Source organism: Prionailurus bengalensis, chromosome A1, assembly GCF_016509475.1.
Source record: "Prionailurus bengalensis isolate Pbe53 chromosome A1, Fcat_Pben_1.1_paternal_pri, whole genome shotgun sequence".
Lineage (NCBI taxonomy): Eukaryota > Metazoa > Chordata > Mammalia > Carnivora > Felidae > Prionailurus > Prionailurus bengalensis.
Window position 1 is genome coordinate 109396104 of NC_057343.1, and position 18153 is coordinate 109414256.

The following is an 18153-nucleotide window of genomic DNA, read 5'->3' on the forward strand; positions in this document are numbered from 1 at the left end:
TCTGATAATTCTAATACTACTGCCACATCTGACTCTGATTCTGATGTTTATTCAGTCTCTCAAACTTTTTTTTGCCTTTTAATATGCCTTGTAATTTTTTGCTAAAAGGTAGACAAGATGTACTGGTTAATAGGAACTGTGGTAAATAGGCCTATAGTAATGTAGTGGTAAGATGTGGGGGGAGGGGAAGCAGTCATAGGGCTGTGATGATGTCTTTTTTGTTTATTGTTTAGCCTGTGCTTCTGGATGGTAAAATTCACCAGTGTTTCTTGGTTCTCACACCTCCTTAGGTGGGACAGCACAGCTAGAGAGAGGTGTAGTTGTGTATTTCCTGTTCTTTTTTTAAGTTTATTTATTCATTTTGAGAGAGAGACAGAGCAAGGGTGCACACGTGTTGGGGAGGGGCAGAGAGAGAGGGAGAGAGAGAATCCCAAGCAGGATCTGCACTGTCAGTGCAGAGTCCCATGCAGGGCTTGAACTCACAAACTGTGAGCTCATGACCTCAGCTGAAATCAAAAGTTGGACCCTTAACCAAATGAACTACCCAGGCTCCCCTGTAGTTGGGTATTTCCATTCCCCCCATGTGGAAGTTAGAGGAAGCTAGAATTGGAGTATTTTTCTTTCCTCATTTGAAAAAGCAGAGCTGGCTGGAGTTGGGTACTTCCCTTCCGCCAGGTAGGATAGCCTCTGCTAAAATACCAGCAAATTAGCTATGGTAAAATATTTTCTTCTGATGGAAGGCTTTGTTCAGAACAAAATACTCCAGGGGCACCTGGGTGGCTCAGCTGGTTAAGCAAACAACTCTTGATTTTGGTTCAGGACATGATCTCAAGGTTTGTGGGATCAGGTTCCATGTTGGGCTCCATACTGAGCATGGAGCCTGCTTGAGATTCATTCTCTCTCTCTCTCTCTCTCTCCCCCTCTCCCCTGCTTGCAGTCTCTTTCTCTCAAAATAAATAAAAAATTTTAAAAAAACATTAAAAAAGAACAAAAAAGAACATAATATTCTAGTGTATTTCCAAATGGTTCTTTTTCCCTCCTCACTACTAAAAGCATGAGGGGATTTTTCTTTGATATTTACTGTGAGGACTTGGTAGAGGTCCCTCCTAGAGGTAAAACTCATAAAATTATTGAGGCCCCCTGATGACTGTGTTCCTCTTGAGTTTTTAACTCTCAGTGTTGTCCTCAGTGAGCCTCCAGCAACTCACCAATCACACTAGCACTGGTTCCCATTCCAGCACTGGTTCTCAGGGAGGTTTCTGTTCACACATTTCTGTTCCAGTAAGTCATGATTCTCTATATCCACTGACCTGTCTTTCCAAGTTTTACTGCAGCACTTTAGCCTATGACCTTATTTTTCTGACATGCCTAAAAAGAGTTGTTGATTTTTCACTTTCTTCAGCTTTTTACTTGTTAGGACAGAGAGATGACTTCTAAGTTCCTTACATGCTAGACCAGAAATTTGAAGTCCTCCAATTTTATAAAGTTCTTTATAACACTGGGATTCCAAGCAACATTCAGCATTGTTAACCACTCCCTCTTTTAGGAGTAAATGCTCTCCTCTCTTGTCTTCTATGATACCATATTCTGTTTATTTCCCTCCTTTTCTCTGTCCATTCTTACTTTTGTACCTGACCATAAAGCTTTCCAAGGAGTGATCCTGGACTCTTGTCTCTTCCTCACTTGATAGATACTCATTCTTTCTAACGTGCTTTCATCTATTTCTATGAATTTAAAACACTGTACACTTCTTTTCTGTCCTAACCTGCAGAGTTGTAGCCAATGGTCCTTCCAACATTTTCATTTTCAGGTGCCCTCAAACGTCCTGCCTTTCCTATCACAGTAAATAGCACCTTTATCCACCAAAGCTGGTTAAGACAGAAACCTAGATGTCTTTTTTGACACCTCTCATTCCTTTACCCTCTATATCCGATTCTTGAACTCTACAGGCATAATTATCTTGAATCCATGCTTATTTTTCCATCTCTCCTACAAAAAACCCTAGTCAAAGGCACCACAATCTTTTTTTTTTTTTTAATGTTTACTTTTGAGAGATTGCGTGCAGGGGAAGGACAGAGGGAGAGGGAGACAGAGGATCCAAAGTGGGCTCTGCACTGACAGCAGACAGCCTGATGTAGGGCTTGAATTCACAAATCACGAGATCATGACCTGAGCCCAAAGTGGATGCTTAACTGACTGAGCCACCTACGTGCCCCAAAGCCACCACAATCTTGCACCTAAAATATCTGCAACTTCATACTACGGAGTCTTCCTACTGACAGTCTTGCCCTTTTGCAATTTTATCCCCAATGTATACAATGACAGTAAAGTGTAGTGTAAAGAATACAGGATTAGATCCAGAAAGACCTGCCACAAACTCTGCAAACATACTAATTAATATCTAGATCTCATTTTTCTCAGCTATAAAATGGGTGGAAACAAAATAAAACAAAACAAAAACTTAGGTGATAGGAATGCTATAAGGAAAAGATACAATTTATAAAAAAGTGCTTAGAATAATGCTTAGCATTGAATACTCACTCAAATATTAGCTCTATTACATACAAAACAAAATTCAATTTCCTCCCCAAAGACCTCTAGACTCTAGGACTAAAGTACTAATTCACAAATACTCCTCAGCAGAAAACACTGCTGTGGACATACAGCAAATGTCTTATTTTCACCTTAAATGAATGTTTAATAGACATCCACTTATCCAAAAGAAATCTGGAAAATCTGTAAATTTCAATTCTCTTTCACTAAACCTATATAGAGTATATATTCAAGTAACAATAATATTAACTACTAAATTCAAAAATATTTGAAATTATTGACTTAAATAACTGAAAAATAATTCCTATAAAACTGTTAGTTAAGAATATGCTCTATATTAATTAAATTTATGGTTTATGTAGTTATTCTGCTTTAATACTTGCTTTTTTCTTTGTTTTTTCAGGTGCTGAAGGGTAAGTTTTCTCAGCAAGTAAAACTTCACAAGCTGCATTATCTGTAAAGAAAAAGATACTTCAATATTTTAATTATTTAACCTCTCCTTAACTATAAGTATAGAAAATAGAACTCAAATTTGAAAAACAAAACCCTGATTTCAATGACTGCATCTCTGTAATAGTTTCAGAAGAAAAACTTAATATATGTTGAATAATCTGACTTGCTACAGATAAGAGTCCCAGGTTTCATAGGAGTAAATAAGCTCTATGTAAAATATTTACTTTTCAATTAATAGAGAAAGGTGTGTGTGATTAAAATTCTTCATTAATTATCCTTTCATTTCCATATTCCTGTATTTTCAGGCTCTCTTGAAACTTCTCTACTGCAACTTTTCTATCAACATTTAAAATATAGTCAGGACTCTTTGATCTTACCAAAAACTTTATCTGTACCCAATACCCCTTCATGCTATATCCTCTCTCTCCTCTTATCCACAGGCATGTCCACATATACTAACATAACTTCCTCTCCTCCTGTTTACTCCCAAACCTACAGGAATCTAATTTCAGGTCCCACAAATATGAGCAGAAACCTTTCCTGCCCTACCTTATTGGACATCAGTACAACAAGCATGAACATTTTCCCTCTGATCCCTTTCATGGCTCCTACTCAGTCCTGACTCTTCTCTTTTTTTTCACTCTCCAGACTCAATCCAAAAAGCAACAAAAATCTTTTGACTGTCTGCTTTCTGCCAATGTTACCTAGCATATGTACTTAATATGCAAATTTGGCTTTTCTTTATTCTTAACACTAATACCTTGCTTTAAGGCAACAAGAGATTTCCCTTCGGATTATTTCAGTAGTTTTTCAATTTAGCCCCTCTGTACTCCACTACCCCTGTTACATACCTAAAATACAAGTCTAATATCATCTGCTTAAAAATTTCCCAAGGCTTTCCACTTCATTCCAGTTAAAACTCAAGCTTTCTAACTTAGCATATAAAATCCTGATTTTTTGATGCCTGCCTATAATACATATACATTCCCAGCCTCGTTGCAGAGGCTAATTAGGTTTCTAGACACAAATAGGATACCCATTTAAATTTGAATTTCAGATAAGCAAATAATTTTTTAGTATAAGTATATGCCATGTAATAGTACAAGCATATACAATATTTGTGACATAATTATATTAAAAATTATTTATCTGAATTCAAAATTAACTGACCATTCTGCATCTTTACTTGCTAAATCTGGCAACCCTTGAGACTAACCACTTCACTCATATTCATCTCCTCAAGTAGAGGGAAGTAGTAGGTTTCAGAATTCTGTAAGAGATAAAATTGGTACCAAGGTTTGGTAATAGATTAAGTCTAAGAAGTAACAAAGAGGAAGGTGTCAAGAATGATCCCGATGTTTCCAGTCTGCTAAGCTACACTTGATAGATGGAAGACACTAGTGGAAGACCAGGTTAGTCCTCAATTCCTGCTTTATTTATTCTCTCGGTAACTTTTGTTACAGCTACTTCTAAATGCTGAAGTGTTTCATTTACATTCTTTTTGCATGTTTGTTTTCTATGCCACTTCCTAGGTGATCTCATCTGATCCTATGGCTTTAAAACATTTATATTCTTGACTCCAGATATTTATTTATAGCTCCAGTCTCTGCCCTAAACTCCAGACTCCTGTATCACAAACTGCTCTCATTACATCTCTACTTGAAGGCTAATAAGTCTCTCAATGTTTTAATATTTTATTGAAGAACTCTACGTACACAATAGTAGGCACAAATCTTAAATATGTATGTATTCACCCATATAATCACCACCCAAATCAAGATATAAAATATTCCAACATGTCAAAAGTTTCCTATATGTTCCTTCCCATTCAGCACCCCCTTTCCAAAGATTACCACTATTATTACTTCTACTACCCAAAATAGTCTTGCCTGTTCTTGAACTTCATATATATGGAATTACACAACACATACATGTTTTTGTCTGCATCATTTCATGAAACATTAGGTATAGGAGTAGAGAGATAAAATTCAATGTTGAAACCAAATTCTCTCTTTTTTTTTAATATGAAATTTATTGTCAAATTGGTTTCCATACAACACCCAGTGCTCATCCCAAAAGGAAACCAAATTCTCTTAATCATCCTCCCAACTTGCTCTGTCCTCCAGTGCTTTCTCAAGAAATGATACCATCATTCATCCACTTGCTTAAACCAATAATTTTAGACTCATCCTTGACATTTATTTTTCTCTTACCCAACATACAGATTAATCAGAAAATCCCAGTGCTTTGAAATATATTCTGGGGGCACCTGGGTGGCTCAGTTGGTTAAGCATCCAACTTCGGTCAGGTCATGATCTCACAGTCCATGAGTTCGAGCCCTGCATTGGGCTCTGTGCTACCAGCTCAGAGCCTGGAGCCTGCATTGAATTTTGTGTCTACCTCTCTCTCTGCTCCTCCCTATTCATAATGTGTGTCTCTCTCTCTCTCAAAAATAATAAAACACTAAAGATATATATATATATATTCCAAATCAGACCACTGCTACCACGTTAGTCTCATACCATTACCTGACCACTACAATAGTTTAACAGGGTCTCTTTGCCTTCTTAGTCTATCTCCACATAGCAGCCAGAGTGATTATTCTAAAATATGTATCCAAGGGGCGCCTGGGTGGCTCAGTCAGCTAAGTGTCTGACTAGCTCAGGTGATGATCTCGCAGTTCTTGAGTTCAAGCCCTATGTTGGGCTCTGTGCTGACAGCTCACAACCTGGAGCCTGCTTCACATTCTGTGTCTCCCTCTTTCTCTGTCCCTCCCCCACTCATGCTCTGTCTCTCTCTGTCTCTCAAAAATAAATAAAAACATTTAAAAATTATAAAAAAATATATATCCAATCACATCATCCCACTTCTCAGACATGTAGAATAGAATTCTTACTCCTTATGATGGCATAGGAGACTCTACATTATACCACTTGACTAGCCCTCAACACAACTGCAGTCATTCATTTTTTTTAAACTCATTTTGCTCCAGTCATACTAACCTCTTTTCTCTTCTTCAAACATGCTGCGCTCATTCCCATCTTAGGACCTTTTCTCTTGTTGTTCCCTTTGCCAGCATACTCTATCACAGATTTTCACATGACCCACATTCAAGCTCTGTACAAATATCATCTCCTCAGAGATGCTTATCCTAGAGACTTTTAAATACAGAGAACAAACTGAGGGTGGAAGGGGGTGGGGGCGGGGAAAATGAGTGATGGGCAGTGAGGAGGGCACTTAATGGGGTAAGCACTAGGTGTTTTATGTAAGTGATGAGTCACGGGAACCTACTCCCAAAGCCAAGAGCACACCATATACACTGTATGTTAGCTAACTTGACAATAAATTATATAAAAAAATAAAAAATTAAATAAAATTTAAAAATACAATAAAATAGTATCCCTTGGGGCGCCTGGGTGGCTCAGGTGGTTGAGGGTCCAACTCTTGATCTTGGCTCAGGTCATGATCTTGTGGTTCATGGGATCAAGCCCCATGTCTGGATGTGCACTGATAGGATGGAGCCTGCTTGGGATTCTCTCTCTCCTTCTCTCTCTGCCTCTCCCCTGCTCACACAGTCTCTCTCAAAATAAATAAACTTAAAAAAAATCATAAAATAGCATCCCTACTCATACCCTGTTTTTACCCTGCTTTATTTTTATTCTAATATTGATGTATATTCATTTGTTTCTCTATTTATTATCTTTCTTCCTCCACTATAGCAGCTCTGTTAGGGCAAGGACTCGGTCATGTTCCCCAGCAACTAAGAAACTTTGTGTCACAATGTAGGTGATTAAAGAATATTTGTTGAATGAATGGAATTAATGAATGGTGTGATAAGTTATCTCTGAAACATCCAAGGGGAAATGTCCAGAAGGCAGCTACATATAAGGGTCTTATTCTCAGAAGAAAGTCTAGATTGAGAGAAAACTTGGAGACCCTGCTTTTTATAGAATACCTGTACATATTAGGGGTAAATTTTAAAAAGATTAAAATCTAGGAACTGGCCTTGAAGAACTTCCACATTTAATGGCTAATAGTGGCAGATTAGATTGCAAAGCAGACTGTGCAGGAGTTACCTGGGAAGTAGTTACCTGTTTATGTTTGTCTCTATGACTAGACAAGTTTCTAACACTTAGTAAAGAACATGACATAGGAACACAGTTGGATTTGTTGAACTAAGGAAGTAAAAAGTAATTCTTGAGTAAGATGTCATTTAATTTTAAATTTCAAGTTAATCAACCACATAGAAGTAAGAATACAAAAGCATACATAATTCCAGAATCACTGTTCTGACTCACTATCAGGCTTTATAAATAGTATTTTCCACAGCCAAAGAAAACTTTTTATTGGGCAAGACCTAAGTAAAATCATGATTGCTTTTGGAACCCTTACTACTTTCACTTTGATAGCCTCTCTTCTCTTGTTCACAAGCTCCCTTACTCTTAGATTTATACAAAAATTCCTCTTCTAATGCTCACCCTCCAGCGTAGTAGATGCTACTCCTTTGAAAGATGGGTGCTTTTACAAGTTTAGTTTTTATCACTTGATTAATTTCCCTTAAAAGAGCAACTATTTTCATCATTTTTATACCCAGAAATCCTAACATAATGCTTGACATTTAGAAAATACTCAGTAGCAGTATTTCTCAAAGTGAAAATGATGCAAAAAACTATTTTTTTCTTTTAGTTCATACAAACTTGCCTATTAAGAGTAAAACCAGCAATTCTTTGTTTACCCACAAATAAATGCTATAAAACTTGATTCAGGAAATAAAAATGGAAATCTGAGATACAGCATGAATTAATAAGGTTGGAAATGTTGAAGTTTATTCCAATAATAGACTTAATTATAGAGTGCCTATAATGCAAGACACTGTATTTATCCTTTTATTTTCAATCATCACACATAATTGCAATATAAATGTTTACTGATTATCTTCCTCTCCCATGACTGAAACTTAGGAGGCAAGGATTTAATACTACTCTTTACTGGTATATATAGCAACACCTAATACAGAGTATATACTCAGTAAATGTTTATGAAATGAATTAATAATGGGTATTTTAGTGATAGTTAAAGACACACATATCTTTCTAACTTCACATATCTTCATTTTTTAAAATATAACCAAGCTAAAAAGCACTCAGTTTCCTGGGCTACCAATTTTCTAAAAATATACTGCATTATCACAAAAATAAAGAAATACAGAATTATGAAAATGATTAGTTTCACTGTTTATTACCTGATTCTGAATGCAAAGTATTCTTTGGTTTCTGAGAAATATTTTGGTCGCTTAATGTCATCACTCTATAATAGGAACAAATTAATGATTAGTCTCAATTTTTCAGTAACTGTAGAGAATCTTCAAATAATCTTTACAATAATAACATTAAAAATTTTTTTAATGTTTATTTATTTTTGAGAGAGACAGAGACAGAATGCGTGTGGGTTAGGGGCAGAGAGAGAGGGAGACACAGAATCCGAAGCAGGTTCTAGGCTCTGAGCTGTCAGCACAGAGCCCGATGGAGGGCTCGAACTCACAAGCTGTGAGATCATGACCTGAGCCGAAGTCAGGACGCTCAAATGACTGAGCCACCCAGGCGTCCATACAATAATAACATTTGTATACTATAAAATATCTGTAGAAAGAACACAACTGGTTAAGAAAATGTTACCATATCTATATGAACAAATAGTTTAATAAAAGGTAATACATTTATATACTTTTCAGTGTGAGACAATACATATGGAGGACAAGGTACAATGTTTAGAATCAGAAAGACCTGAGTTTAAAGGCCAGTTTTGCTACTGGCCTTGGAAAAGTTACTTAACCTGTCCTGATTCTTGGTTCCCTCATTTATGCAAAACAGAATGGCAATCTTGTTTCCTAGGATTCTTGAGGTAAGAATCTCAAGTAACAGGAAAGATAATACTTCTTAAAAATTAATGTCCTTTTCTATTTTAGAAACGACACCACCCCCAGACTGTGACCACCTCCTTGAATTTAGATACTGTCGCTCTCACACACACCCTACCCTCAGTCTACATGCCGCAAACCAAGCTCTTGATCTTTGCTCAGGAATCTTTCTCCTCAGTCTCTCCCATCTTCGAGTTGCTTAAGCCAAAAGTGCGGAGTCAGCCTTGACTACTTTCATACCCCACCATTCATTCCATCAATGAAAAACAGACCACCCTGTTAGTTCTGCTTTCAAAATATATCCAAAATCCTTTGGATTTTGTTCCAAAAGCTAGTTCTTACCTATACTCTTACCACTCTGGTCCAATATCTCTTGCCTAGATTAGGACAATAGTCTCCTAACTATATCTCACTATAACTATAATTGTCTCTTCATAATCTATTCACAACACAGTAGCCAGGGTGATTCTTTTAAAACCTAAGCCATATCATGTTACCCTTCTAACCCTTTCAAAGGCTTTCCAATCCACTTACATTCAGCTACCACGCCTTATATGATACGGCTTTTTCTCTCATTTCATCTTCTTTTTCCTTCTCCCACACTCCATCCCAGGAGCCCAGGCCTTCTTGGCTCAGAGCCTTGCTTCAGCTATTCCCTCCACCTGGAATCCTCTTTTTTCCTGTGAATTACATGTCTTTCTCTGTTTCCTTCTTTATGTCTCTGCTCAAATTTCATTTATGACTTCTCTGACCACACTACTTAAAATAGTGAACCTTCCTTCCAATACTCTCTAGCCCCCATCTTGCTTTTTATCCATAGCATTCATTACCATATAGAACAGAATGAATTTGTTCATTCATTTATTGTCTATCTCATCCAAGTAGAATGTGGACTTGAGGGCAGAGATTTTGTTTTTAATCTATTTCATTAATTACAATGTATCTCTACCTGTAAGAATATTTCTGGCACATAATGATTCCTCAACAAACACTGAATAAATGAATACCTAAATTTGTGGGCTAACAATCATTCCAGCTATATAACTATTATAACACAGGGTTTTCAAAAGCTCGACAACTTTAAAATAAAATATTAGTTCTTACATTTCTCTATGGCATTTCTGATAGTCTTCTGAGGAGGGACCTAGGAAAGGAAAAAAACAAAACAAAACACCAATCTATTAGAAATATAATTCAAGCACAGACCAGAGGCCAAAATTACTCTAGCTAAAAGTAAATATTTTCTCTAAAATATATGGTGATAGTGCAGTTTATTTTTATAATTTTATTGTTTTGTATTGTTTTTATCTGCCACTTAAATTATGTAGAAGTATTTTCAAAATACCAAAATAAAATAAAATTGTTAGGAAATTTTATGAGATGCAGGAATCCATCTGCCTGTATTTGGATAGTTAGTTATAATTTTTGAAGTCCTTTCCAATCTTTTATCTACTTGATTCTTACAACAGTCCCACAAGGTAAATATAACAATTTACTATTCCCACAATACATATACAAAATAACTGGTGAAGTGATAAAACTAACAGCTGCCTACCTGGAACTTAAACTCAGATATCATGGTTCTTAATCCAGTACAAATATAGATACACATATTAGTAGACTTATTAGTCAAGACAATGCCTACCAGTCAATATTTTGCTGTCTAGGCACTCTATATTACTAGGTCTATAAAGAACTGTGGGAGTAGTCTTCTGAAGAATATGACCCTAATAAGCTGCAGAACTCTGCTTACATTTAATTAGAATTTTACAGTTTAGTAAAAGTGAAGTGAATGATGCCTACTAATCATTTAGAAGTATTTCTCTGAAAGGGAGGTTCCCAAAATATAAAGGACTACAGTGAACAGCATCTACTTTCTGCTTTTGCTGATGATAGTCTCTTGCTTTTCCTTGTGATAATCAAGACAGGGTCTGTGACTCAGTACAAGGGGAGCCCTGCATCTCTCTGCCCAAAGTGACTGTTCAAGGATAAGCATATGAAATAATTTAAGCCAAGGTATAAGACCAGGACTTTTGTTCAAATCACTGGGAAAGAGAAGCACTTTTGTTCACTGGATTTGAGGCTGTGAGTATATAGGCCTGGACCTAACAAGAGCTACTATATGAAGGGAGGTTAGCTGAGAGTTCAGTTTGCACATTAGTGCCGTGAGCTGAGAGATGGAAAGGAATTGGGTCCTACTGATACCATTTGAAAGCCTGAATTAGGGTTCCTGGGTGGTTCAGTTGGTTAATCATCCAACTTTGTCTCAGGTCAAACCACAGTTTGTGGGTTTGAGCCCCACATCAGGCTCTCTGCTGACAACTCAGGGCCTGGAGCCTGCTTCAGATTCTGTGTCTCCCTCTCTCTCTGCCCCTCCCCTGCTGGCACTCTGTCTCTCTCTCTCAAAAATAAATAAAAGCATTAAAAATAATTTTTTTTAAAAAAAGAAATCTTGGATCAAGTTGTAATTGCATATGATATACTGCTAGATTTTTCAGGTATATGTGGTAATAATTTCATTTTTTAACCTAATAAAGTTTGAGGTAGGATTGATTTTTTTTTAATTTTTTTCTTTCTTTTCTTCTTTCTTTTTCTTTTTTGTCATCACTTACAGTGGACAAAGAAGTTAACTGAAACATTTGTTAAAGAGACAGGCTGCTTCTTTGGGCACTTCATTATCAGCAAAGGAGTTGCCAAAGTAAACATAACACAAGGTTTTCAAACTGTCAGAAATACTGCCATCCAGACAGATACCAACTCTCCCATAAGGGACCCCATAACCAATGCTTAATTCTTTGATATTATTTATCCCTCCTTTTTGTGAGGCTCTGATAGATGAGCTGACAACATCCATTGCTATTCCCCCTCTCTATTCTTATACATTTTCCCCTTTCTACCACTATAGAGGCTAGAAGAATAAAATACTTGGGTTTTTATAAACTTTATCAAAGAAGACTTCCAAGTAGTCAGGAGATACAGGACTCAGTCCTGGCCAATAGACCTAGTCTGCTGGGGAATTAATTGGAAAGCTTTTGCTTTTCTTTTTTTTTTTTTAATTTTTTTTTTTTTAACGTTTATTTATTTTTGGGACAGAGAGAGACAGAGCATGAACGGGGGAGGGGCAGAGAGAGAGGGAGACACAGAATCGGAAACAGGCTCCAGGGTCCGAGCCATCAGCCCAGAGCCTGACGTGGGGCTCGAACTCACGGACCGCGAGATCGTGACCTGGCTGAAGTCGGACGCCCAACCGACTGCGCCACCCAGGCGCCCCAGCTTTTGCTTTTCTGATAAAAGGAGATGTATGTGGCTAGTACTGCCTTTTCTAATTCTTTTTCCCTGGAACACTGTTGTGATGCCTAAAGGCTTAGCAACCATCCTACAACTATGGGGTAACAAGCCAACACACTTGGTAGTAGAAAGACAGAAAGAGTATAAGATCTTAATGCTATTAGTGAGATGCTACACTAACTCTGGCCTGGGAAGAGAAGTAAATCTAGTATAAACAAGCCTTTTTTGCACGACAAAAACAACATACACAAAAAGACAACCGACAAACTTGGGGAAATATTCACAAATAAGCCACAGACAAAAGACTAATATTCTTTTTTTCCCCAATGTTTATTTATTTTTGAGAGACAGAGCATAAGTGGGGGGAGGGGCAGAGAGAGAGGGAGACACAGAATCCGAAGTAGCCTTCAGGTTCTGAGCTGTCAGCACAAAGCCTGATGTGGGGCTTGTACCCATGAACCGTGAGATCATGACCTGAGCCGAAGTTGGATGCTTAACCAACTGAGCTACCCAGGAGCCCTTAATATTCTTTACAAAAATTTTTTTTAGGGATAGATGAAACACATTGTATTAGTTTCATGTGTACTACCTAATGAATTAACTTCTCTAAATATTATATTATGCTCACCACAAGTGTAGCTAACTTGTCACCATATGATGCTGTTATAATACCACAGACTACATTCCCTATGTTGTGACTTTTATTCCTGTGACTTATTCATTCCAAAACTCCAAGTATCTCATCCCCTCTCCCCTTAACCCATTTTGCCCACACTCCCATTCCCCTTCCCTGTGGGAACCATTAGTTTGTTCTCTGTATTTACAGGTCTGATTCTGTTTTTTGTTTTTTAATTTGTTTTGTTTTTTAGATTCCACACATGTGAAATCATATGGTATTTGTCTTTCTCATCCTCACTTATTTCACTTACCATAATGCCCTCTAGGTGCATTCATGTAGTTGCAAATGGCAAGATCTTAACCTTTTATGGCTGTGTAATAGTGTGCGTGCATGTGTGTGTGTGTGTGTGTGTGTGTGTGTGTGTACCATATCTTCCTCATCCATTTGTTCATCAGTGTACATTTAGACCACTTCCATACCTTGGCTATTATAAATAATACTACAATAAATTTTCAAATTAGTGTTTTTGTTTTCTTTGGGTAAATATCCAGTAGCGGGATTACTGAATCATATAGTATTTGACTTTTAATGTTTTGAGGAACATCCATACTGTTTTCCACAGTGGCTGTGCCAATTCACATTCCTACCAACAGTGCATGAGGGTTCCTTTTTCTCCACATCCTTATCAACACTTCCTTTTCCTTGTCTTTTTATTTTAGCCATTCTGACAGGTGTGAGGTGGTATCTCATTGTGGTTTTGATTTGTAGTTTCCTGGTGATTAATGATGGAAGCATCTTTTCATGGCTGTTGGCCATCTGCATGTCTTCTTTGGAAACATGTCTATTCAGGTACTCTGCCCATTTTTTTAAAGTTTCTTTTTTTAAGTTTTTATTTATTTGAGAGAGACAGTTCAAATAGGGGAGGGGCAGAGGGAGAAGGAGAGACAGAGAATCCCAAGCAGGCTCTGCACCACCAGTGCAGAGCCGGATGCAGGGCTCGAACCCACAAAGCCGTGAGATCGTGACCTGAGCTGAAGCCATACAAAGAGACATATCTAGAAAAAAATGTCATTATGGCTGATGTAAGAAAAAGTACTGCCTATGTTCTCTCATAGGATTTTTATGATTTCAGGCCTCACATTTAGGCCTTTAATCCATTTTGAGTTTGTGTATGGTATAAGAAAGTGGTCCACTTTCATTTTTTTGCACGTAGCTATCCAATTTTCCCAGTACCATTTATTGAAGAGGCAGTCTTTTCCCCATTGTATCTTCTTGCATTCTTTGTCACAGATTAATTGACCATATAAGCATGGGTTTATTTCCGGCTCTCTATTCTGTTCCATTGATCTATGTGTTTATTTTTGTGCCAGAACCATGCTATTTTGACTACAGCTTGTAATATATCTTGACATCTGGAAGTGTGACATCTCCAGCTTTACTATTTCTCAATATTGCTTTGGATATTTGGGCTCTTCTGTGGTTCCAAACAAATTTTAGACTTATTTGTTCTAATTCTGTGAAAATGCTATTGGTATTTTGATAGGGATTGCACTGAATCTTCAAATTGTTTGGGGTAGTATGGACATCTTAACAATATTAATTCTTCCAATTCATGACCACGAAATACCTTCTCATTTCTCTTCAATTTCTTTCATCAGTGTTTTACAGTCCTCAGAATACAGGTCTTTCACCCCCCTGGTTAAGTTTATTCCTAGGTATTTTATTATTTTTTGTGCAATTACACATGGAGTTGTTTTCTTAATTTCTCTTTCAGCTACTTTGTTATCAGTGCACACAAATGCTATCAATTTCTGGATATTAATTTTGTATCCTAAAACTTTACTGAGTTTATTACTTCTAATAGTTTTTTGGTAAAGTCTTTAGGCTCTTCCGTGTACAGTATCATGTCATCTGCAAACAATGATAGCTTAATTTCTTCCTTATCAATATGGATGTCTCATTTCTTTTTCTTGTCTGACTGCTGTGGCTAGAATGTCTAGCACTATGCTGTAGTGTTAGAAAAGCAGTAAGACAGGACATCCTTATCTTGTTCCTGATCTTAGAGGAAAAGCTCTCAGGTTTTAACCATAGAGTATGATATTAACTGTGCTTTTTTTTTTCTTTCATAAATGGCCTTTATTATGTTGAGGTATGTTCTCTCTAACGTCACATTAGGGAAAGTTTTTTTTTTTTTTAAATCATGAATGGATGTTAAATTTTGTCAAATGCTTTTTCTGCATCTACTGAGATAATCATGATTTTTATCCTTCATTTTGTTGATGTGGAGTATCATGTTGATTGTGATATTGAACCATCCTTGCGTCCCCAGAATAAATACCACTTGGTAGTGGTGAATGATCCTTTTAATGTGTTTTTGAGTGTGGTTTGATAATATTTTATTGAGGATTTTTAAATCTATGCTCATCAGGGATTTTGAACTGTAGTTTTCTTTTCTCTCTCTCTCTCTTTCTCTCTCTCTCTCTCTCTCTCTGTCTCTCTCTATTGGTGTATTTGTCTGGCTTTGGTATCATGGTAATGCTGGCCTTATGGAATGAGTTTCGAAGCTTTCCTTCCTCTCTCTCCTATTTTTTTGGAATTGTTTGAGAAGAATAAGCATTAACTCTTCTTTAAATATTTTTTAGAATTCACCTGTGAATCTATCTAGTCCTAGACTTTTATTTTTTGGTAGTCTTTTGTGTACTAATTCAATTTTGTTATTACTAATGGTTTCTTTAAGATTTCCTATTTCTTCCTGATTCAGTCTGTTAGATTGTGTGTTTCTAGAAATTTATCCATTTCTTCTAGGATGTCCAATTTTTTGGCATATAATTTTTCAAACTACTCTTACAATCTTATATTTATGTGGTGTCAGTTGTTACTTGTCCTCTTTCATTTCTGGTTTTACTTATTTGGGTCATTTCTCTTTTTGTCTTGAAGAGTCTGCCTAAGGACTTACCAATTTTATTTGTTTTCAAAGAACCAGCTCCTGCTTTTGTTGAACTGTTCTATTGGTTTTGGTTTTTGTTTTAGTCTCTACGTCATTTATTTCTGCTCTAAACTTTATTATTTCCTTCTTTCTACTCATATTTGGCTTTGTTCTTTTTTCTATTTCTTTTCGGTTTAAGGTCAGATAATTTTTTTTTAATGTTTATTTATTTTGAGAGAGAGAGAGAGAGAGGGAGATCGAGCAAGCACACACAAGTGGGGGAGGGGTAGAAAGAGAATGATAGAGAGAATCCCAAGCAGCCTCTGTGCTGTCAGTGCAGAGGCCCATGCAGGACTCAACCCCATGAACCAGGAGATTGTGACCTGAGCTGAAATCAAGAGTTGGATGCTCAACCGAGCTACCCAAGTGCCCCGGTTTATAAACAGATATATAATTATAAATAAATAGATAATTTATTTGAGCTTTTTCTTGTTTCTTCAGGTAGGCCTGTATCATTATATATTTCTCTCTTAGAATTGATTTTTATGTGTCTTAAATGTTTTGGACCATTACATTTTCATTGTCTTGTGTCTCCATGTAATTTTTGATTTCCCCTTTGATTTATATGTTGACCCATTAGTTGTTTAGTATTATGTTGTTTAGCCTCCACATGTTTGTGCTTTTTTCCAGTTTTTTTCCCTATGATTCACTTCCAGTTTTATACTGCTGTGGGAAGAAAAGATGCATGGTATAAATTCAATCTTCTTAAATTTATTCAGACTTGCTTTCTGGCCTAACATTTAATCTATTCTAAAGAATTTTCCACATGCCCTTGAAAAGAATGTACATTCTGTTGTTTGGATGAAATGTTTTGTATATATCTGTCATCCCATCTGGGGTAATGTGTCATTCAAAGACACTGTTTCCTTATATATATATTTTTTTCAATTTTTTTTCAAATTTATTTCTGAGAGAGAGCATGAGTGGGGAAGGCACAGACAGAGAGGGAGACACAGAATCCAAAACAAAATCCAGGCTCTGAGCTGTCAGCACAGCTGACAGGGTCCAAACTCATGAACTACAAGATTATGACCTCAGCCAAAGTTGGACACTCAACTGAATGAGCCACCTAGGCATCCCTCCTTATATATATTTTTTAATGTTTATTTATTTTTGAGAGAGAGAGAGAGGGAGAGGGAGAGAGGGAGAGAGAGAGAGAACATGTGAGGGTCAGGGAGGGGCAGAGAGACAGAGAGACCAAGAATCCAAAGCCAGCTCTGTGATGACAGCAGAGACCTTAATCCCAGGCTCCAACACACAAACCATGAGATCATGACCCGAGCCAAAGTCGGACATTTAACAGACTGAACCACCCAGGAACTCTGACACTGTTTCCTTATTGATTTGCTACCTGGATGATCTGTCCATTAATCTAAGTGGGGTGTTAAAGTCCCCTATTATTATTGTATTACCATCAGTTTCTCTCTTTATGTCCATTAATATTTGCTTTATGTATTTAGGTGCTCCAATATTGGGTGCATAGATACATACAACTGTTATTGTCTCATTGGGTTGATGCCTTTATAATATGCAATGCCTTTCTTTGTCTCTTATTACAGTCTTTGTTTTAAAAAGTCTTTTTGTCTGATATAAGTGTTGCTACCCTGGAGTTTTTTTTTAATTTCCATAAGCATGGTAAATGTTTTTCCATCCCTTCATTTCAGTCTGTATGTGTCGTTATGGCTGAGATGAGTCTCTGGTAGGCAGCATATAGATATGTCTTGTTTTTTAATCCACTCTAACACCCTATGTCTTTTGATTGGAGCATTTAGGAAAAGGCTAAAATTCTTAATAGCTAATATACTTAGAAATGGAGGGTAGGGGTACCTGGGTGGCTCAGTTGGTTAAGCGTCCGACTTTGGCTCAGGTCATGAACTTGCGGTTTGTGAGTTCAAGCCCCACGTCAGGCTCTGTGCTGACAGCTTGGAGCCTGGAGCCTGCTTCGGATTTGTGTCTCCCTCTCTCTCTGTTCCTCCCCAGCTTCCACTCTGTCCCTCTCTCTCAAAACTAAGTAAAAATTTAAAAAATTTAAAAAAAAGGAAATGGAGGGTAAAGAATAAAAAAACAGGTGAAAAAATGGGGAAAAGGCATGAAAAGAAAATCTACACATACATGCACACACACACACACACACACACACACACACAGAAAATAAAAATAGCCTTCAAACATATGAAAAATATTTAAGCTCACATACAGTTAGGGAAATGCAAGCTAAAATAACACTGAGATACCATTTCTCACCTATTAGAGTAGCAAAAATTTTTAAATATGACAATATATTCTGTTGGTGAGGGTATGAGGGAACAGGATATGAGAATATGTTGATGGGAATGC

At 36.9% G+C, this 18153-nt stretch overlaps 1 protein-coding gene across 1 annotated transcript in view; it reads right to left on the minus strand.

Annotated features, from left to right (window-relative positions):
• The window catches only part of MEIKIN (meiotic kinetochore factor), an 80770-nt gene that overhangs the window by 47299 nt on the left and 15318 nt on the right, over positions 1-18153 (minus strand). The window contains exons 7-9 of the mRNA XM_043587085.1: positions 10028-10067; positions 8249-8313; positions 2937-3007 (exon numbers count right to left, since the gene is read on the minus strand). Coding sequence (XP_043443020.1) covers positions 2937-3007; positions 8249-8313; positions 10028-10067 — 176 coding nt within the window. The remainder of the gene's footprint in view (positions 1-2936; positions 3008-8248; positions 8314-10027; positions 10068-18153) is intronic.